Source organism: Hypoxylon trugodes (assembly GCF_022578975.1).
Source record: "Hypoxylon trugodes strain CBS 135444 unplaced genomic scaffold F4822scaffold_8, whole genome shotgun sequence".
Classification (NCBI taxonomy): Eukaryota; Fungi; Ascomycota; class Sordariomycetes; order Xylariales; family Hypoxylaceae; genus Hypoxylon; species Hypoxylon trugodes.
In genome coordinates, this window is record NW_026250023.1 from 254,691 (window position 1) to 276,559 (window position 21,869).

Here is a 21,869-nt window from a genome sequence, read left to right on the forward strand (position 1 = left end):
GCGACGTCGAAGAAACGGCTTTTCGAGAAACAATTAACCACCGTGGCCTTAGAGACGAACTATCCTTAGGTAATTATGTTAGATAATTGACCTCTATATTCCAAATTGTGTCTTTATTGGTAACTTACTGGTTACACGTGAGTATCAGACAAATACTTCTCGGCTAAGGAAAAATTATATAGTACGAGGCGGCCTACTGGAAGCGGCAGCAAAAGATAAGGGGTGTGAATTTCACATGCGCAACGTGGCGGTATTCCAGGACCTCGTCAATTAGATATATACCCATTGAGCAGGCGGCTCATTATAAAGTGAATTGAGTGAGTGAGTTTTTTCAAACCCAGACAACCCCCCCCGGGCTCTTGCTTCCAAGTTAGACGAGAGATAATGCGCCATACGATATAACAAGAACAAGGAGTGCGGGCCGGGGCCCGCACAGCATAGCATTAGCATCTAAGGGAAGAAGGAGGCAAATTCTCCTTGGAACCACGCGTAAACTGTTAAAGATCATCGAATTGCGTATGAAGCATCTACAGTAGCTCGAGTCTTGGCTACGTCCACGAGCATGCTGACCAAAAGCCTCCGTCCCGCGAAAAGCACTTTGTTCGGAAAACGGAAGGCCGTAATAGGTATCAATTGGAGTAGCAAGGGCCGAGGAAATGACGGTTGGGGTAGTAGAAAGGTGACGTTGGGAGCGAGCCAGCCATTTAGCCGTATATTGGCTGGCCGGGGGGGTTTATGGCTAGGGGGGACTATAACAGAGCCGGGGTAAATACAATAGGAGCAAAAAATAAGGGGAGAGTTTTTCCCTTTCTACCCGCATGTTTCTCCTATTAATAATAGCAGAGCGAATAGAATTCCTCCTAAAAGGACACCGGGGGTTGGATGCGACGGGGGGGAGCCCAGAACCATGTCAGAATAACCTCGTGCCTGACAGGCTGTGGGATGCATCGGCTCCACGAAAAGGAGGGTTCGGTGGCTGGCGAATAGACCAAGCAGATGCGTCATATTTCAAATCTCTTCGTTACACGCATGACATTTCGTGACATTTCTCATGGTTTAGTCAGTTAAGTCCGCGGTTGCCAAGCTCGTGAAGAATACGTCCGAAGACAAGTTGCGGCATAGTAACATCGTGAGATTCACCGGGAAAGTCGTCACAGTATCCGAAAAATGAGACGTGCGCAGTGGATCTGTTAACATATTTCGTTCCTTGGAAATCATCGTGACATAATTTGAATAAGCTATTTTGGGAACGAATTAAGGTCAGGCGATAGTGGTGAGTCCCAGTCTAGACTTTGGCATCAGAGTCTAGAGTCGAGCAATTATTAGCACTGGCATTCGATATTGCGACATGCAGCGTCGGGTCGGGTCCGCAGCTCCTCTGTATATTGCAAGATCCGAGATCCAGGGAAGCAAGCTCCTTTGGCTCGTGCTGGTTGGCCTAGTATTAACTATGGCTGCTTGATTGGTTACCCTATCGAGCCTCAGTCCCGTATTACCCTAAAGAAACATGCAGTCCAACCCCTCAGAGTGATGGCCACGCGAGTAATAAGGACTCAGCTCCTTCTAAGCTTCTCTCACCGCAAATTGATGATAATACCTCACAAATAAGGATACCTAACCAGGATTAGAGCGTATGGCACAATGGCGACCGAGAAGGGATCTCATGAATCAATACTCGGGGTAGAGCTAAGAGCTACCTCATAATAAAATGCTAGCTCTAGACTTATTCCTTTATGATCCTTGTCATTAAAAAAGGTACCAATCAAATGGTGCTTGACCTACGATAGGTCTCGTTGTGTGGGAGGAGTTGTCCCTGTCATAGGTACGATCTTCAAGACTGCGGATGGCGCATTCTAGAATGGAAATGCCCGCGTTGGATTTTTCGAGATGCTGAAGATAGCAACTTTTAATAATAGCCTCTGGAGCCTTAAGCTATCGCGACTGTCGATTGAGTGGGTGGTCTCGCCGGTGAAACATACTGCAGCGTGTGCGTAGTCTTTTTAAAGCCGTCGTTCAACCCACCTAAGCGCCATGACTTTCGAGGGGTGTCCTCAAATGAGGCTCGATCGGAAAAATTGCGCGAAAGGTGTATATTACGTCGGCATCTTCGCCGTATATTTCTACCCTTCTTTCAGCCTTGGAAAGCCCCATTGAAACTGTTTGACCGGAGTGTGATCTTGTCAATTTTCTTAGTATGGCATTGATTTCCTTCTGGTGGGGTAATGTTGCGCGAAAGTTGAAACGTTATGATTTCCATTGAGACTGCCGTCGGAGGGGTAGGAGTTCAGCTAGAATATTTCCAGTCGTAGACGATGGAATTGAGCATGGTAAATATAGATGCCGTCGGCGCATACCGTATGCGTAGCTCCTCAAAGTCTATATCGGAAGCCAAATGTCTTCCAGTCCGTCACATCCTCGTAGTCTTCTGGCCTGAGTTGAACCGTATTGACTGCCTCAGTGACATTATTGGAATCGGCAACGTCGACTACCTTCCCGCCACCAACAGCGCCAGAAGCTCCAGCACTCCCTTGGATTCCTTCCTCTCGCTGTCTACGCTTATTTGTTAATTGTAGGTAAATTCTAAGGATGGCGACGAGACAGATGACTAAGGCGTAGCATATCATGATAGCGCGGAATGCAGTGTCGTATGTGGGTTCTTCGGTGGATATGAATAATTGAGGGCCAACAATACTAAACGATTGCGTTAGCGAAAGACTCGATGCACTTGAAAGCTCTGAGTGAATTTGAATGGGTTATTCAAGGTGTCGCGGGGGAATGCGATGTCTAGCGACGATAAAACGTACTTTCCGGTGCAGTAAGCGATAAAAAGCAAAGCCGTCATGGTCATTTTCTTCGTCACGCCCCTATAATTGGACTGTACGAGTGAGAGAAGCAGCGGTAAGCCTGCCGGTCCGGTGGACAGAAGGAAATATCCAAATAATGAAACGCCATGAGGAATTGAGCTTCGGCTACCGATCAAAGCCGATCCGACCACAGGTGGAATAACGACAAGGCCAACAAGAATACAATTCATCGACCGGAAGTGACCGGCTAGCCATCCGCTCCCAGAAATGGCTGCTATGGAAATGATGGAATAAGGAATATTGATGAGTGTTGATTGAAGCGACGTGAACCCAAATGATGTGATAACTAAATTGGCAAAATTCTGAGTACCGCCGTTAGGGATCTGGCAAAGTAGCGCAATTGACCAGATCAACCAAGTCTTGGGATCCTGTAGACATTCTAATGTCTGCTCCCACTTCCAAGTGGCGTTCTCGGTGCGACCAGTGCCGGCGATCACAATTCGGTCGCCCGCCCATTGACGCTCTTCAGGCGTTAAGAATTTCGCCTGGGAGATTGTATCCGGTAACAGAAACAGTATCCCGAATCCTATGAGGAAGGTCGCTACACCTAAAATGATGAACATCCAACGCCACGGGCTGATACTATCGGTAATGTGACCAATCCCATAAGCGAGAAGTGACGAGATGATGCCTAGTTCGAATCAATAATTAGGTCATCGTGGCGCCACAGTCCTTACTCACCGCCTACGGAGTTTCCTGCAAACCATATGCCGGTTCTGGTCGGAATTTCATCTCGGGTGTACCATGTAGATGTGATGAACATCAAGGCCGGCGAGATGGTCGCTTCGGCTACACCAAGAAAGAACCTTACGGTAACCAGGCCGCCATAATTAGAACATACAGCTGTTAAAGCTACCACAACACCCCAGATGAAGGTATTCGCAGCCAGATATTTGGCTACCGGCAGCCGGGCAACTAATAGGGTTGTGGGATAGGCCCAGAGGAAGTAACCAAAATAGAAAATGCTAGAGACCCAGGAGTAATTGGAACCTTTTAGGTGAGTATCCTCTCTCAATCCGAAAACTGCGGCGCTGGAGAGAATGGTTTTATCCATGAAACTAAAGGTGTAGGTGAGAAACAGCAGCGGCATGATGCGCCAATCGACGCGCCGTAAGATGCGACGAGCTTCATCACGATCAACAGTGCTATGCGCATTGGTAGCCTGTGTGGTATCTGCTGTGGTAGCCATCGCAGGAGAACTCTGGTTGTGAGTTGATTCCGGTTGTTCGAATTGAAGCAACGGCTCCCGCTCGTCAGGAGGTGTCATTATCTTTGTGGGATGCCGAGGATACCTCTTATGTATCGAGTTCCTGGTATGCCTACATCGTGTCTGGTTAGGTCCATTTGAAGATGGACCTAGGATGCTAGGATGGTAATCTCTAGCGAATCGCCGGATGTTTCCTGAAGACGATGTAACCGGCCATCTCCGATTCCGATTACCGACAACCTTATCAATGAGAATATATGTCATGTGACACAATTACCTAATTATGGGGTATTATCTAATCAATAGAAATACATATGTACATACATGTATGTACCTAGGTATAGTAGTTGTTCTTTTTTAATAAAAACAGGAAAAAGAAGAATAGGAAGAAAAAGGAAAAGAAAAGAAAAAAGAGAAAAATAACTACAGAATAACAGTCTTTACTTTTATCTACGACAAGGAAGCGACCAAATTTGGCTGCAAAGATGATGGCGGCCCGTGTGTTGCCATTACGCTCTCAACGTTGGTTCTCTCGCGGTTAGACGGCGCTTGAACTCCAACAATCGGAATCACTACATCGTTCTCCAATGAACTTAATATATTGGAAGGTTAATAAGTGAGGCATGTGATAAGGTTGTGTTAAATCCTGATCACGATGGACGTGCACCCACAAGGTATTTACACCTAAATATTTAGGGGCATCTCTCGTTACTCCTCTATAACACCCCCTTAAATGGCGAACTGCGAACAAATTTGAACCCTAAGGAAAATACATAGTTCCAGAAACTAAAATCTCAAAGCCTACCTAAACATCATGTCGACAGAGCAAGAAGGGAAAGGGTCTATACCCATGTATATTGCTACTCTAGAAAAGAGAAAGCGGTTCGAGAGGTTAGCCCCGGGCAAGGAAGCATTTCGTAATGTCATGCCCAGCCAGAAAGAGGCCCTTCGTCGAGAGCTGAGTATTATCACCAATAGCGCAACCATCACGTCAAGAGATCGAATTCTACACCAAATCAGGGCTAATAGGGAATGTTTATACGCTTTGAGTACCTACGCAAAGGTCACTTCCCCAACTGCTTACTTTTCCGCCAACCTGTCGCGAAGACCTTTGCACAGTATAGACTTGTTTGATTGCAGCAATAAGTCTACTGCACTGTATATTTTCGATCCCCGAATGCAATTCTCAAACGTGATGGCGGAACCTATAAACTCGTGGATGCATCGGCAGTGGTTCGATCCATACCGAACAGACGTCGAGTTCTGTCGATTTCCGATCAAGTCCTTTGCGGTTCATTACAACGTGGCCGCCCTTGGCTCCAACCCAGACACAGACCAACTGATTGCTATGCATACTGATATCTGTGAACGAGCACAACTTACCACAGCCGTTGGTAATGGCACGGGAGACCCTACACTGCCAATACTAGGTCCACTTCGCGGACCGGCCACCCCTGATATTGATATACCGGTTGCTCACTACGACAGCTGCGAGCGAGCGCATATACTTCAACCCCTCTTCAAAGCTTTCTTTATGGTCGCAACGAACTATGGAGTCGGCAATAGCGGATTTGGAGAACTGGACGATGTGGCAAAAATAACAGTACGGCTTATTCTCACAGGCATCACTGACGGATTAAGTGCACCAATATCATTCGAACCGTTACGGGAAAATGCACTCGATGGTACATACGCACCCAACTCGAACACTATAACGACAACTATGGGCGCGGCTACCAAATTTATCCTGGAGCTCGAAGCACGTGAAATCTCTGCATTCGGTATTCGGCCTGATATAAAAGCTCTGTCCCGTGAAGAGATCAGTCGTGCATTTAGGTTCTCCAAAGACGCGGGACTAGAGTACGCAAAAGAACTTGGTTGGGTGGAAGCGAGGGATGGAAGGCTGGACGAAGTGAGCCCAAGAAGTGCTGAGTGGGTAAATCCTGAGAAGTTTCCGCTTTGGGTTGGCACAGGTGCTGAGAAAGCGAGAAGTTTCACCGAACACGTTACCAGCACGTTTGGATTACACAAAAAATATCGCCTCTCTAGGCATTGGTGGTGGGAGTTGGAGCAACCAGCAGAGCTCAAAAAGCCGGAAGACCTAGAAGAGAAGGATGACAACAAATCGACCCCCAAAGCTCGACCGCGAACTAGACCTGGCCGTTAGCCTGCGATGAGTAGCTAGGTATCTGATTATGCGAGTGAGTATTCATGGCTTCTTAGTATCGGAAGCTATTTATGCTGACGAGACAAAATTGATATGCTTTAGATCCTCAAGAGTCAGGGCCGTGTTATTAGATGGAATGCCATTGGGAGATATCAGGACTTTCGAATTAAGATACGTCAAAACTATTTAGTTAGGCAGACAACCTGGCTACATCGTTACATTTACTCAGTCTGTATTCTCCTCAAGGAGATGGGTAGCTTGATGCGCGGGCGGAGTACGTTTCATACGGAGTAGACTTTATACCCTGGGCTTCACAGATTGCATGGTTTCAAACTAGAGGACACCGATTCGGGTGACAAAAGAAATAATAGATGTAACTAAGGATGGCTACCTATTTCTGTACTCAATATTCCAATTACTTTCATCAACTCTCATCCACCTCTTCACTCCAACAAGGCCTCGCGCAGGTCCCAAACCCCTCATATGCTCATACATACTTGAACGGGTACTATTATTAGCGACGACCTTCGACCAACTCAATAGGTAAGTAATATGCATCATTCATTCCAATCAATTTCTCCTCCTTCCTCTTCTCCTCTATTTTCATTCTCCGTCGCCTCTCCATCTCCATCAATCACCCACCCACCTACTTCAACTCAGCATCCTTCGCCGTAGAAGTGAGCATGTACAAGCCAAGCGGACACTCATCCGCATCTTGCATAAACCGCATCTCCGTTAGGCTTCTAGGTACACTGCTCAACTCAACAGTAACCTCCTCGTCCCCGGTAGGACACGCGAACGACTCAACGGTATACGCATTATCGTGCGTAATACTAAGTCTTCGCACACTATTCACCATCTCCGAAACACTATTCTGCGTAGTCTCAGTATCCACCCTTCCATCCAAGCGCGCAAACTCAATTTCCCCTGGACCGGTGATGTTGAACGCGGCCTCAGGGTCAATAGAGCGTTTATCCGGGGAGAAGAACACGAGTGTACACATCTTCTTCTCAGCACCACTGTTATCACCCGGAGGTGCGCCGAATTGGAAGATTGTCGAGATTGTAGGTGATACTTCACCAAAAGACGACGGACCATAAGCGGTATCCGGGTTCGCGCTGTCGATGGGGATGATTAGGCGCGGGGCTTCCCATTGTCCCGAAAGAGAGCCGGGACACAACATCCTGGATTCGACAGAGCGGCGTGGGACCTTGGATGGTGCCCACGCGGGTCCCTGACCTTGGTCCTTGGGTTTGTCATGGTTGTCGGGGCTGGATTGTTGGGACCCGGAACTTGAACTTCCTTGGTCGGGCCAGGCGTTGTTGCCGCCGGCCGTTATGGTGGAAGTTGGTGCGGGTGGGGTTGGCGCCGGAGGAGGGATCTCGCCGCTGCTTGTTTCAGCTGGTGGGGTTGTAGGATATCCCGGAGTGCTTGTCGCTTCGGTCGTTGGAGGTGCCGTTGGGTACCCGGGTGGACTTGTCTCAGGTGTAGTCTCAGCCGGAGGTGTCGATTGACCTGGAGTCTCCGGTGTTGTCGTCGGGACTTCAGGGGTTGTGGTAGGGGCCTCGGGCGTCGTTGTGGTTGGCACTGCCGGCGGCGAAGTGGGATATTCAGGGGTCGTCCCCGGAGTAGTAGGCGTTGTCGTACCGGGTACTTCTGGCGATGTTGTAGTAGGAACTCCGGGTGTTGAAGTTGGATACTCTGGTGTTGTCGCCGGGGTAGTTGGAGACGTCGTTCCGGGCACCTCGGGTGAGGTCGTCGTTGGCACTCCAGGCGTCGATGTGGGATATTCAGGGGTTGGAGACGTCGTGGTTCCTGGTACTTCAGGTGTTGTGGTGCTAGGGTATCCTGTCTCTGTCGTGGGAGTTGTTGAAGTCGAAGGTACTTCCGTCTCACTTGAAGTGGTGCACGAACTCGTGGTACTTGTAGTCTCCACGACTGTTGTAGTCGTGCCGGGGTACGTCGAGCCCGGGGTAGTAGGAACCGTTGGAACCGTTGGAACCGTCGGAACTGTAGGGACTGTAGGGACCGTTGGCACAGTGGGTACAGTTGGAATCGTGGGAACACTGGTACTTGGAGTTTCTCCTGGAATAGTTGAACTGGTAGTACACGGGGTTGTGGTACTCTCAGTCTCGACGATTGTCGTAGACGTACCAGGATATGTTGAGACTGGGCTGGTTGGAACTGTAGGAACTGTGGGCACCGTTGGTACTGTTGGGACAGTCGGCACCGTAGGAACTGTCGGTACTGTGGGAATCGTGGGAACGGTAGGGACAGTAGGGACCGTCGGAACAGTTTCAGAGCTCGTGGTACACGGACTCGTAGTACTCGTTGTTTCAACCACCGTAGTAGACGTTCCCGGATACGTCGAAGGGCTAGTTTCTCCCGGAGTAGTAGGGACCGTTGGCGTCGCCGGAGTTGTAGGCGAAGTGACCGGGTAAGTCTCACTAGTAGGTATGGTTGGAGTAGCCGGAGTAGTGGGAGTGGTAGTCTCAATCGACGGTGTAGTTACCGGGTAAGTTTCGCTATTCGGAGGCCCCGTACTGCTGGTGACGATAGGTGGCGAGGTTCCCGGAACACTGGTACTCATAGACTCGCTTGGGCAGACTGTAGATCCAGTTTCGCATCCAGGTACCGTAACAGTCTCAGAACTAAATATGGTAGAAATCGATCCAGATCCCGGATATGTTTCACTGGTTCCCTCCGTCGGGCTCGTTGTAACAGGGAGACTTGTTGGTGGAGGCGCCGGAGGAGACGTCGTGGGATACTCCGTCGAAGTAGGTACCTCTGGAGTAGTTGTAGGAGTTACTGGAGGTACGGTGGGTGTTTCCGGTGTGGTAGGCGTCCCCGGAGGACTAGTTTCCGGACTAGTTTCTGCAGTTGTCTGTGGAGTTGTCACTGGATAAGTAGTCGCTGAGGGAGTAGTCTCTGGACTAGTTTCTGCACTAGTCTGTGGGGTAGTCTCCGGAGTCGTGACTGGATAAGTGGACTCTGGGGGACTGGTTTCTGGGGTAGTTTCTGCAGTTGTCTGCGGAGTTGTCACTGGATAAGAAGTCACCGGGGGGATAGTCTCCGAACTGGTCTCCGGACTAGTCTCTGCCGTAGTCTGTGGGGTTGTCACAGGGTAAGTGGTTGCTGGGGGACTAGTTTCTGGGGTTGTTACGGGGGGAGTCGTCTCCGGGCTGGTCTCTGGACTAGTCTCCGCTGTAGTTTGCGGGGTAGTTTCCGGCGGGGGGACACTTGTTGCAGGGTACGTTGCCGATGTAGGAACTTCCGGAGTAGTAGCCGGCGTTCCTGGACTAGTTGTGGGTGACTGCTCCGATGTTACAATAGTAGGAACTGTCTCGGTAGGAATAGTCATCGGTGGCGGCATAGCAGGACTAGTGGCCGTCTCTATAGTGGTCGTCTCGGGCGGAGAAGTCTCGCTAGGAGGGGATGTTTGCCCAGTGCACGCGGAATCTGTGACCGTGACGTAAACGGTCATGGTTTCCGGCACACATGAAGTAACTACAGGTCCGGTAGACACAGGCGGCGCAGTTCCCTCTCCAGGTGATGTTGTTTCAGTCACTTCAGGAGGTGAGGTACCTGGTCCACCATTGCCACCAGGAGTGGTACTTGAACCTCCCGCTGGGGCTGTAGCAGATTCTGTACCCGTTCCTCCAGTGGGAAGCGATCCAGATATTCCTGAAGTTTCTGTCCCCCAAGGTGTCGTTCCAGGATAAGTTGACCCTCCTACTGGAGCAGTTTCGCTTATACCGGGATACGTCGAAATCATACTCATCGAGGCCGTTTCACTCCAGCCAGGGTATGTTGAGCCCCCGCCCGGCGCCGTCCAACTTTCGCCGCCTGGGGAGGTTGAACTTCCGCCTTGAGGAGCAGTGCCACTTACGCCCGTAGTAGCGCTGCCTGTTTGACCTGGAGCTGTCCCGGAACCGCTAGACCCTGAACCACATGATGAAGGATAACATCCGCTTGCCGTTAAGGTGATCTGATCACAATTACTTCCTCCAGGGGAAAGATATATCATGACGACACCATCTTCGCCCGTTGCGCACTGCCAAAAAGTAGATTGACCATTATAAGTCACCTCCCCATTGCAGCCGATAGAAAATCCGCCTTCGGGAGTTTGGCCGACGTCGCACTGGAGCACTGTACTCGGCGGTGTCCACCAACAACCTCTGCCTTGAGAATCTGATATTGTATCTCCATCCAAGACGAAGCCAGATGGTGTAACGCTAGTTCCAGAAATTCCAGCATTAGTTTGGCCGCTGCTGTATTGACCAACTTGACCACTGAATGAGCCACCAGTCGAAATGGTGAAGCTACATCCACTCTGACGGGCAACAAGTGAGTATGCGCCGCTCACTATGGAAGATAAAGCAAGCGGTTTGCTTGTGTATATCATGTTGACGGTTGTTATTCCAACCAAACACTCAAGCTCTGTAAAACTCTTGGGGTCAAGTATGACAACAGGCCCCGAAAACGATAGACTGGGGAAGAAGAAAACTCAAGTTGTTTGACAGAGAGGCCACCCAGCTTATATCTCGGCTACTTGAAGGGCAAGGAAGCCTTGCTGTGAGGAAACCCTCAAAAACTTGATTTTTATCCTAACCTTTGGGATTGCCTAGAAATCAACGTCATGTACTAGCTATTCGTGACAGCACAACGATATGTGTCAGAAGAGTAAACTACGTTTCAACTTACATACCTACGATCCTAGTCTCTGTAGCTAATAAGAACCAGCGTGTAAGGACTGCTTGTCGCTGGATAGTCACGAAGCTCTGGGGTATCTGCATCCGGCTCGATACATATGCGGATGCATGGCCTAAGGATTATTGGTTAATGAAAAAAGAAGAGTTGCATAGGGAAAGGTTGGCTCATACAATCCATGGCGAGTTCAACATGTTGACGCAATTCAAGTGAAGAGATGATGTATAGGTTATGCGAGGCTCGTATTTGATGTTGGCTTACCCCTGAATGGCTAGGTAGCGCAACTACTGCTATTACCCACAACCGGGCACCAAATTCGCTCATTTCCAACGCCGCGAGGACTCTAATACGGGACCGAGCATTCGGAAACTAGAGATAATTTCTGGGATATTGATTCAATCTAAAAATTCCGAGGCACTAGCCACAGCGGTGTCATCGTACCGGAACATTCAGTCACTAACTAGGACAGTAGTAACGATTATATTAACTACCTATCTGAAATATGAATTGCATGATTCTCTCTGCGTGTAGGCACTCAAAAGTCATATCATGCATGTAATAATTAACACATCTAGTAATACCGAGGTATTCATAACTACCACATATTCTCTGATCCACGTCCGCCTCTTCGCTTGTAACAATTTGTGCTAGAGAACTAGCTTTCTTGGCTACTTTAATTCAAGAATTATGACGCTTAAAATGGTATTTTGGATGTTTATGCCTTTCTTCTAAGGTCGTCTATTTTGTATCATGGCCTAGGCTTTGTGAGAAATGAAAAGAGGCAGGAAACAGTCTTGGCGATTAGCCCATACATATTCTTCATCCTAGATCCATGCAACCCATGCCTTTTTATACGAGATGTGACAGATTTCCGAGCTGGCCGAGGAAAACATGGCATGTCCGCTACCATTTTAAGTTTGACGGGATATTGACTAGTAACTTGTAAGGACTGCCATATTCGTCTTGGAAAAGCTTTCATGACGTTCACTTGGGTATTATTTTACCATAGTGGCTAGTCCATATCGATCGATAGGATACTGGGAAACTCCTCGGAGAACACGAGGGATACTAGTATCTTTACTGGTAAGTCGCATGACCTACGTATCTAGTTATTAGAATGACTTATTTTATTGGCACAAGAGGGGCCATTAAATGGCAAAAATAGTTTTTTGAGTTTCTTGACCTCTGCAGTTCTGAACCATTTCCATGACAGGGAAAAGAGCATCCCTTGTTTGGCTCACACGTTGCATATGAATGACAGTTTGACAGGTCCGGCATCGGCTACGACCCGCAGGCGACTTATTATCATTATGTGCGATATTTTCTGATTGCCGACGGAAATAAACGTCCCTATATAATTATACGCTAGATGGTAGGGGATTCCGCTTGTAGCTTCGGTTCTGCTGCAATGTCCTTGGGGCATCTAGTTTGCAATCAAGATCTTCGATCGGAGTTATCTTAGAATATGCTTATTTCATACCTGAGTAGAGGTAGTAATCAGGATGTCGTCCAAGTCACAAAGGTACCCAGGTATTTAAGGCGGATAGTTAGGAGTGCGGTCACGTGACACCCCTTCTCATGACCCCAGGGGAAAACTGTTACACGATGAGGCGTCGGCGCAAGTCCCAAATTTGGTTATTGGGATTACAAATCTATTTTCTTTCCCCCATAATGGGCTATAGTATCTTTATGTTCTCGGCGTTAAAAGAACTAGTCTTTGACAGCTGAGATCTTGAACCCGCCGGGACACAACCGCTGAAAGACGCCTTTGGGGTCATATTTAGCGGCCGCATTCCTCATTTTATCCACATTATCTTTTCCGTAACTTTGAAGGACATTTTGATCCGGACTCGCATAATTGATATATAGCCAAGGGCAGATACCATCCTCGACAGACTCGGCAAATTTGCGGATACCTTCAATCATCTCACGAACCTGTGGACGTGCCCAGCTCGCTAACTCCGGCGTGCGGACACTGACACTGGCTTGTATCAGAATAGCGTCATGTGCATAGCGTTCTAATCCGAATATATTGCCACCAGCAGCTACGGAGTGCTCAGTGTAATATTTCGGTATAGGTTGGAAGGAGCAGTGGGTAGTGAACTCGCCACCAGCTACCTTCTCTTGGACCTTGCTTGTTAATTGAGTATATAACGCATGCGCTTTAGCGATGATCGATGCATCATTCTTAAAAGTTAGAGTGTACCATGTATTGCTTCCTATACGTTAACAAATGACTGAACTATCAAGTGATTGATGAATCAAGACTTACTAAAAGTTGGGCGGAAGTGAAGTATATGGCAAAACCTCCTGAAGAGTCGTCTTCTTGAGGTTATTGAGAATTTCAGGCTTCTCTCGTAACTCTCTGAACGCTGGAGGGTTCTCTACTCCGGCGACGTTGGTGCAGACTGCTACTGCGAGGCTGCCCCCTAAATGTGGCATGTGGCAAACGGAAAGATTTAGGGTACTATCAGGATCTTTTGATGAATTCGCGGTAAAGTCAACGAATGCCTGTGCCGCTGCGGGCATGATCTCCATTGGATGTGCCGCATATCCACCCCACAGGGGTCCGCTTGAGAATGTTCGCATGGTGAACTTGGTGACAATTCCGAAATTGTTACCCCCGCCCTTTAGAACGCGGAAGAGGTCAGAATATTCTCCAGTCGCATCAGCAGTAATAATCCGGCCATCAGCTAATACGACTTCATAGGCCACAACATTATCACAGCCGAAACCAACGCGCCCACTGTAAAATGTGTTGCCACCGCCAAGCAGAAAACCGCCAACACCAACTTCTGCTTCGCGGGCCCCTGCGACGACTCGTCCGTGCTTCTCTAGTTCTTCATAAACATGTTTCCATTTGCCGGCAGGTCCAATATGTGCCAATTCCGTCGTGGCATCATATTCGGCTGAACTAATCAGACCTAAGTCGATCGTCACCCCACCGTCAATATTGTTGCTTCCGGCCCAATTTCCATGGCCTCCCGAGCGAACAGCAAAGACTTGACCTGCGTCTGCCAGTGCTTTCACTGCCGTAGCGACCTCAGAGGCAGAGGATGGTTGCACAATGCATGCTGGCCTTAGTTTGGCGCTATTACACCAGTAAGACTCAATGCGTTGCGTGTATTCCGCATTGCTTGGAACTAAGACGTGAGATTGTAATCCGGCTGCGATAAGGCATTGTGCCTCAGGACAATATTCGGTGGTGGGAAGGCTAGACATAGTGGCTCTAAGACTGACTTTAGGAAGGCTACCTCGGTAATAAGTTGCTAAGGGGTTATACTGGCTGTTATAAATGTGGTTATCTGAAAATTCAATGGTGGCCGGATCATACGGACTTGTTGGCTGTCGGTCTGTATAGCCAATCATATACTCAACCCGTAAACTAACCCCTGTTGATTATCTCTATACCTTGCTATACTCCCAGTCTAGCGCTTCCTTCGTAACAAACGACGAATGACGCGTCTAAAACTGGATCCATATAGTCTTGCCAGCAGAAAGCTATGATTGAGTTTATCCTCTACTATGTAATATCATTGGAGAAAGCTGGCAGACCGACTCCGCATCACTAGAACACATGCTCGGGTTTCTTTTATCTCCGTGAAAAATTCCGCCGTGCCGTCACTTTTTTAAGATAGAAGAATTTGTAATTTTTTCCTTTTCACCTAATTTATTGTCTAACTCAGGGTACTGGTTTCGCCTTAAGGCTTTTGTATGGCTTCCTTATCGGTGCCCCTTAATTACCCCTTTCGGGGATATTACCGGCGGCCCGGGACTAGGTGGACCCAGTGGATCATAAACCGGCGCCGTATTCGGCCGATCCCGGTTCCGTTTAAATGGGTCTATAATCTCGTGTCTTGAATAGTTCCAAGATTTAGTCGACTTTGAAGCATGATCATTCTATTCTTTTCAAGTTACCAATTTCGTCCATAGTCCAACCTTGAGGAGCACGCATCATAGGAATGCAATCTTCGACTAAATTTCCCTCCGCAACATCTAGCAATCGCGTACCAGTTTGTCGCTCTCCAGACCATAAGATACACTTTGGTCGAGTCGAGGTGAACTGTTCGTCCGCTATTTGCATTTTGGGTATTTCAGGGATGAAGTGGGCGTATTTAGGGAACTCCGAAGGGGGAGGCGAGTTCCATTACTACCTTCGACCCAGGTAAATCCTTCCGCGAGAATTTGTATACCGTTCATCGTTGATGCTATGTCCTGGCCGCCTTCCTCTGCTGGCATGCGAATAAAATGTTTCAGTGTCAGGGTCATCAAGACCATGAAAATTCTCATACGGAAGAGATTGACTCTTGTTTGCAAGAACATCGCGACGTACCCATGCTAGGGATTCGTGGTCTTCAAAAGGAATTATGTGGTCAAACATCCGCAACTTCTGGAGATTAGGGCTATTCCGACTTGAAAGCTTTTAGATGCTCCGCCAAGACAGTTACAAGGCTTGCATTCAGGAAGGTACATAAATGGTTGCAATAAAAGGAGGGATATATACCAAGATCGGACAGTCTAATTAGACACTGCTCGAGGTGCGGCGCTCTAATTGGTTTGAATTTCGGAGAAAGCGTTAATGTTTTGGCTGCGTCGAAGTCATACCCGAACGCTCCAGGGCAGATTATTGGTAAATTTAAGCGCAGATATCGTAGCTGAGGATCTTTCGAATCGAGACGCAGAAATGGTCCTGCTCGCCCTTATACACCTTGTAGTATTCGTGATCCATGACATTGATTTCCAAGCAAACGCAGGTTTTAGGGAGACTATCTACGATAGCAGCAATCAATGACTTAAGCATCCACAGGTCGGAAGGATAGTTGGACGGTGCCGAAAGGGACAGGGATTTTAAGTTGCTCATTCTCGAAAGCCTCGATGGTAATCCTTTAAAGCCACTTCTTAGTTGCCGAAAGGCTTCTGCCTCCGCACTCCCACAGAACGAACCCCTCGGGTAATGAATATATAGTGAATGTCTTGACCAATGCATCATTGATATTTGAAGGATAATTGGACCATATAGGAAATGTGTCGACAGACAGGGCGACATGTTAGTACAATACGGAGGCAGCTGCGGACGACCACCGTTGGTAGCAAAGAGCACAGCGAGTCAACGTCGAGAGGGATAAGCCCGATTCGAATACATAAAGCAGAAGCTCATTGGAAAGGGTAGAAATCGGTGAATTTTGAATTTTCGATTTCGGGTCGGCCATTGCTAATTTTAAAAGACAAGTTCTAGATCACAATAGAAGGCCGAATGACTAGGTAAGAAGTACGAGGTTCAGGAGATCCTCATTACCAGTACCATGGTAGTCAGAGGCGCAGCAACCGGTTATTCGGCTTAGAAATAAGACGGCTGGAGCCGGTAGGATACATTGATTAGTCATATTTGGGGGTTGGGGTTAGGGCTAGGGTTAAGATCAGACTCATCGTGCTGACTGATTTGTGTAACAGAGCAAATGGCAAGTTGATACTCTCTCTTCTTATATAAATCTTCTAATTCTACGAACAAAGAAACATCCCACGCGAACTAGGATTAGGGGATAGCTGACTGTGTAATTTTAGAAAGGGACGTGCTCCTTGGGTCCGTAAATACCCACTAGCCCACCTAAGAACCCCTGATACCCAAGAAAAGAGGCTGATTAACCCTTGAGGGACTCATGTGGAGTAATATCCCAAGACCTTGTCTCTTTGTGACGTCTCTAATGCCAAGGAAGATTCTTCGAAAAAAAAAAAAGATTATGTATCTACCTAGATAGTTATTCAAGCAAGGTAGTATTTTATGCTAGGGGACATTGGCGACAGCTTCGTAAGGAAGTCAAATGCGAAATCGAGAAGCTGCATGATCGGTTCCACAAGGAGTTGTGTGTCCATACCTACCTAGGTAGGTAGTATGTGACACTGCTACTTCAGGGAGAAAGGTTAACAACATCAGCCTACTTTAAGGAGTAGGAATAGTATGACACGATTCAACAAAACGGAACTAGTTTGGGTGTTGTTAAGATCAGCTAGGGCAAAACATGTGGCATGGTGATCTTGTTACATCATCTCACCAACAGAATATTATAATACGTTCGAAAGTATAGCAGTCATCAACTTTAAGGGGAAAAAGAAGGCATCTAGGGTCACCATCACCAGGATGTGGCTGAGACTTGAGTGAGGATTGTATCAAGGCTCACTGCTTATTATGATTTTACATCTGAGACGGAAAATCCGATTGAGCAATGAAGACATGTCATTTGTGATGATCTATAAACTTGATGTTTGTTGTAGGGCAGCATATGTTGTACAAGCATAGATGAAGTTCTAGAAGCAATATATCAACGAATCATCGTCTACCTCATGGCAAATTGACAGGTCAATATTCACCTCTTACCTCATCTTGATGATATTTAGGTACGACTTCTGACAAAATCTTTTCTAGATAGGATATCACATAAAATCCTTCCCTCGATACCTAGTGCACAATCCCATAGTGAATCGGTCTGAAACGTGTACAATTATCTGGTATTCCCTTTTTTTCATCTGCTACATACTTTATTATGCAGTACTTTGATATTTGGGATGTTGTTGACCCTTTGAAGATCAGACTCCCCACTATCCCATCTTTGCTTTTGAAATACCATGGTTCAGGTGCGACAGGGATTGTCGCACCGGGGGTCGTACCGGCCTCGTCAGCTATCCGTTCCGCACGACGCGGTTGTTCGATACAACAAATATGGTAACCTACCTAGGTAAAATTCGTGCTAATCAGCAACACAGGCTATCGATACCCGGGTAGAATTCTCTACGTGATGTCAAGTCGATTGAATTTGTTGACGTTAATGTCTAAGGGCAACTCAGACAAATGTCTGAGACTAGAGCAAGGGGCACACGGATATGTACCCATCGGGTCTTCGCGGGAGAAGCTTGGACGCTTCGTAACAAGACATTGTGGCTGTAAGGATACCAACCTAGTGGACATCAGGGGAAGACACATTCCTGTATTTGGAATGGATCGCATATCCATTGCCAAGCCGGAGATTTCGATGACTTACATGTTATCCCTATCAAAATATATTGATCTACACATTCATAGACGTCTCATCTAACTTGTGGGTTCGTCCGTATCTATTTCCTTGGCGCCCCCCCCCCGTTCCTTTTCCTTTCGAATGTTCTCGCCCGGGAGAGCGCCCTCGACCTTCTCATGACGCACGCATCCATTCTGCTTCTTTACCTTCCTTTTTCAAGATGCCTACTTTAGATGTTAGCGAGTTGAATATTGTCGTCTCAGTGTTGGGTGAGCTTGAACTGTGCATGATTATTTCAATAGTTCCGCGATGCTGATACTATCATAGGTGCTTTCATAGTGCTATACGGCCTGGTCGCCGTCAAGGTAAAGGGCGTCTGGTATCTTGGAGAAGCGCGTTAGTTTATTCGAATACCTTGTGTATCTGCTTATTTGCTGAACGTTCTTTATTAGTGCCGGCAGTGCTCACGGGCATGATCTTGGGCCCTATCGCGGCAAAGTTCTTGGACGCCGAGCGATGGGGCTCAGCTATTCCAGACCAGCAAGATGGAATTACGCTCGGGGTTATGCGGGTGATGATTGGTATTCAACTGTTAGTCCACCACGGATAGCCATTGCATGAGACATGCTTCAATCCTGTGTCCCAAATAGCTGACTAGTCTCGACCGTTGTAGAGTCATTGCTGGATACCAACTACCGGCTAAGTATCTCCTATTACGATATAAGGAGTTGATAGTCTGCCTCGTTCCCATCATGGCGATGATGTGGTTGGCGACTTCCGTCTGTGTTCTTGCGACTATTCCCAAGGTATCCCTATTGGCCACCCTTGTGATCGGGGCATGTGTCACGTCCACAGATCCAATCCTCTCACAAGCCGTTGCGAAAGGTCCATTTGCGGACAAGTATGTGGCACGACCTCTTCGAGAGATTATTTCGGCGGAAGCCGGCGCCAATGATGGTTTTGCATCACCTTTTCTCATGCTTGCAGTGAACCTCCTACGTCTCACGGAGAATCGACAAGCAACACTTGTGGAGCGTGGTCGAGGTGTTGGTGATGATACGAAAGATGTTGGTATTGCCTTGGGCAATTGGGTTATCGAAACCCTTATTTATATCGTCACACTAGCAATTGCGTATGGCGCTGTTGTTGGTTTCTGCGCACGGATGGGAGTTAGATTTTCTCTATCTCGACGATGGATCGATACTGAGAGCTATTTGCTGTTCCCTACAGCTCTAGGTGTAAGTTGTTTCCCGGCTACCTAGGTGCTCGTCGTACGCAATGAACCGAACTGACCAAATGTTGAAGCTTTTCATTGTTGGAACCTGCGGAGCAATCGGCACGAGTGATCTTCTCGCCTGTTTCGTCGCAGGCTGCGCCTTGAATTGGGACGGGGAGTTCCTAGCAGAAACAGAACGCCGCCACGACGAAGTCAATTCATGCATAGACGTCATGCTCAACTTTGGCGGCTTCATGTATCTCGGCATTACCATACCTTGGTCAGAATTCCATCAACCTGATACGACTGGGATCACCATCTCTCGTCTATTAGGTCTGGGTATCCTCGTTCTCCTCTTTCGTCGAATCCCCTCTCTGTTACTCACGTATAAAATGATGCCCTCGGTAGTAAAAAACTGGAAGGAGGCGGTGTTCATGGGATATTTCGGTCCCATAGGCGTTGGTGCTATATATTACCTCCAACACACTAGGCTACTCTTTCCTAAGGGGGACGAGGCCAGTATAGGGGAGCGTGAATTACTCGATGCTATGTGCCCAGGTTCGTATATCGTATCATCTTTTGACTACCCGCATAACTGACAGCGCTTTAGTGGTATATTTTCTTGTACTTTTTTCCATCATAGTCCACGGCCTTTCTATCCCGATTTTGAGCGCTATTTATGGGTACTGTGGCGTTCGGACTATCACCGAGGACGCAGTTGAGATTAAACGGAGGAGTATATACGTGGCTACTCCGCCTAATGCTTTCAGGGGCGATCCAGATACGTTCATCGTATATAACCGATTTTTCCGCCCACTTGTAAATATTGCGACACTTCCAATCACACGCTCTCGGACTCGTAGTGATAACGATAGCGTCTCAACCAAAAGTGAGGAAGAGAAAAAGGGCCCTCGACTAGTAAACCTGAACAGGGTGGAGAGTACGCAAAGATGATATCTTCTAGAGTTTTGTTAGATATCAAGAAGGGTCTCTTTAGGCGTTCACCACGGTTATGAAATCATTGTTTTGCTGAATGGAGCTTTGTCAGGCGAATTTGTTTGAATATGCCCCCGAATATGGTGCGATTGATATTTTTAATTTGGTTTTAATAACGAGGTACCTAGGTATGTGAGGACATACTATAGAGTCAATACAAATTTCAATTCTATCGATGAAACTTTCGAAAAGCCTGCTGGGTAAACCCGTTAACTACCTAGGTAATTTATGTTTGTCTGTGTACCTACATAACCTCCTGAGGTCATTGGAGGTTTCGGATCTATCCGAAGGTCTCCACATTGAAATGTTATGGCGCAATTAGGTACCCAGGTAGTAAACGTATAGTTGATCCTTAGCGCATTCAGCACCTGGTACTCCCCCTAAATCAATTATAATTGGGGCTATATTGACACATTGACTTGAATTAGCAGTCATAATACCGAAAAAGTGATTAAAATGGCCACGTCCAAGCCGGTAGCGCCCTAACCACACTGTCCATCGCATCAATCTTGTCAATCAAGTCCTGCAGCTCTTGCTTGCTAGCTTGCGTATTCGCATCGTCATTTGGGTCTATCTTAGCAGCCTGTCGATTCGCGTCATCGGCCCACTGTTCCTGGAGCCTCGGCAGGAACTCGTTGATGACCTTCATCGTCTTAGTTTCGACGAGGGCCATTTTGCCCTTCATGTACGTATCCCACTCGGCCTTCAATCCTAGCATCGGCCACGGCTTCCAGGGCGGCGGGTTTCGGGGGTTCGCCTTTAGGATCTGGGTGTCGAGAAGATCGAGCACGTTGCCGACGCGGTCCTTCTGGCGCTTTAGGATATCACGGATGTGGGCGTCTCGTACATGCGCGATCCAATCAGATAACGCATAGACTTGATCGCCTCGCCCGAGCCCTGGCGCGTGGGCAGCCTGTTTTGTATCCATTTGGACATGCTGACGATTTGGAGTTCTTTTCCTGTTTTCGTTGTGCCGCTCCACGCCTTCCCCTTAGCAGGGTCGTTGATGCCATGCTCCAGGAGAACGTACTCGTCTGTCTTCCACCTATCCGTAGGGTATTGTTGGGCAATGTGGTCCATTGGCGTAAGGGAAGCGCCGACGCCCTGTGAGGTATCTAATCCCGGAATGGGCACCGCAGCTATATCCCAATGCGCCCGAACGAGGTCACAAAACGATAATTTCGGTCTTTTCTTGTCATTCGGGTCTAGATTATCGAAGGGGCCGAGAGAATTATCAAGGTGCTGGAAGAATTGCTTTGGCAACTGAAACTCGAGTACGCGCTCCGAGTCGTACTGTGTAGGCGGATTTGTGATAATGCGGGCATCCAATGGAGCGCCAAACTCGTAATCCTCACAGACGTCTGGCCTATGGAAGCCGTATATGAAGTTGTTAGCGACCGCTGCATCTCCACCTTGGGGATAATCGAGCTCGACGTCGATGCCGCATATCTTCGAGGACTTGCTGTCCACAATGCCCTCCTCAAGAACAACGTATCGCGGGTCTAGAACGGTCTCATTGTACGGACCCGTCCACTGCAGCTCAACCTGCTCTCGACGACGCAAATCGAGGTTGTCATCACCGTCGCCATTTGTCAAGAAAGCGTCATCATCCCAGGCGGGCTTGATCATTGAGCATGGTGTTCCCGAATTCTCGTCATCATCGTCGCTTATACTGTCACTTCTCTTCGTTCTGCTGCAACTT

The 21,869-nt window shown here is 47.8% G+C and overlaps 6 protein-coding genes across 6 annotated transcripts; 2 read left to right on the forward strand and 4 right to left on the reverse strand.

Annotated features, from left to right (window-relative positions):
* Window positions 1–2,369: 2,369 nt before the first annotated feature.
* F4822DRAFT_432049 (putative allantoate permease) lies at window positions 2,370–4,131 on the reverse strand (the record flags this gene model as incomplete). The annotated part of the gene is made up of 3 exons (XM_051461579.1): window positions 2,370–2,691; window positions 2,805–3,495; window positions 3,546–4,131. 3 exons carry the CDS (start codon window positions 4,129–4,131, stop codon window positions 2,370–2,372), a joined length of 1,599 nt encoding a protein of 532 aa, XP_051310974.1.
* Window positions 4,132–4,277: 146 nt separating this feature from the next.
* Window positions 4,278–6,668, forward strand: F4822DRAFT_337202 (uncharacterized protein). The gene has a single exon (XM_051455751.1). The coding sequence runs from the start codon at window positions 4,886–4,888 to the stop codon at window positions 6,236–6,238; it is 1,353 nt and encodes a 450-aa protein (XP_051310975.1). The 5' UTR covers window positions 4,278–4,885; the 3' UTR covers window positions 6,239–6,668.
* A 216-nt stretch (window positions 6,669–6,884) lies between these two features.
* F4822DRAFT_445193 (ubiquitin 3 binding protein But2 C-terminal domain-containing protein) lies at window positions 6,885–10,643 on the reverse strand (the record flags this gene model as incomplete). The annotated part of the gene is made up of 1 exon (XM_051463353.1): window positions 6,885–10,643. The coding sequence occupies one exon, from the start codon at window positions 10,641–10,643 to the stop codon at window positions 6,885–6,887; it is 3,759 nt and encodes a 1,252-aa protein (XP_051310976.1).
* A 2,015-nt stretch (window positions 10,644–12,658) lies between these two features.
* Window positions 12,659–14,170, reverse strand: F4822DRAFT_438116 (uncharacterized protein; the record flags this gene model as incomplete). The annotated part of the gene is made up of 2 exons (XM_051462480.1): window positions 12,659–13,163; window positions 13,221–14,170. The coding sequence occupies 2 exons, from the start codon at window positions 14,168–14,170 to the stop codon at window positions 12,659–12,661; spliced, it is 1,455 nt and encodes a 484-aa protein (XP_051310977.1).
* Window positions 14,171–18,117: 3,947 nt separating this feature from the next.
* Window positions 18,118–20,313, forward strand: F4822DRAFT_412387 (Na(+)/H(+) antiporter 1). Its single transcript, XM_051458944.1, has 6 exons — window positions 18,118–18,224; window positions 18,283–18,351; window positions 18,408–18,546; window positions 18,629–19,193; window positions 19,261–19,729; window positions 19,782–20,313. Exons 1-6 carry the CDS (start codon window positions 18,176–18,178, stop codon window positions 20,123–20,125), a joined length of 1,635 nt encoding a protein of 544 aa, XP_051310978.1. The 5' UTR covers window positions 18,118–18,175; the 3' UTR covers window positions 20,126–20,313.
* A 305-nt stretch (window positions 20,314–20,618) lies between these two features.
* Window positions 20,619–21,796, reverse strand: F4822DRAFT_432054 (uncharacterized protein; the record flags this gene model as incomplete). Its single annotated transcript, XM_051461580.1, has 2 exons — window positions 20,619–21,126; window positions 21,198–21,796. The coding sequence occupies 2 exons, from the start codon at window positions 21,794–21,796 to the stop codon at window positions 20,619–20,621; spliced, it is 1,107 nt and encodes a 368-aa protein (XP_051310979.1).
* Window positions 21,797–21,869: the final 73 nt, after the last annotated feature.

Coding starts and splice junctions, on each gene's coding strand:
- F4822DRAFT_412387 (XM_051458944.1), top strand. CDS start 18,176: ATGCCTACTTTAGATGTTAGCGAGTTGAATATTGTCGTCTCAGTGTTG. Junction 18,352..18,407: donor CTGGTATCTTGGAGAAGCGC/GTTAGTTTATTC, acceptor GTTCTTTATTAG/TGCCGGCAGTGCTCACGGGC. Junction 18,547..18,628: donor GTGATGATTGGTATTCAACT/GTTAGTCCACCA, acceptor CGACCGTTGTAG/AGTCATTGCTGGATACCAAC.
- F4822DRAFT_337202 (XM_051455751.1), top strand. CDS start 4,886: ATGTCGACAGAGCAAGAAGGGAAAGGGTCTATACCCATGTATATTGCT.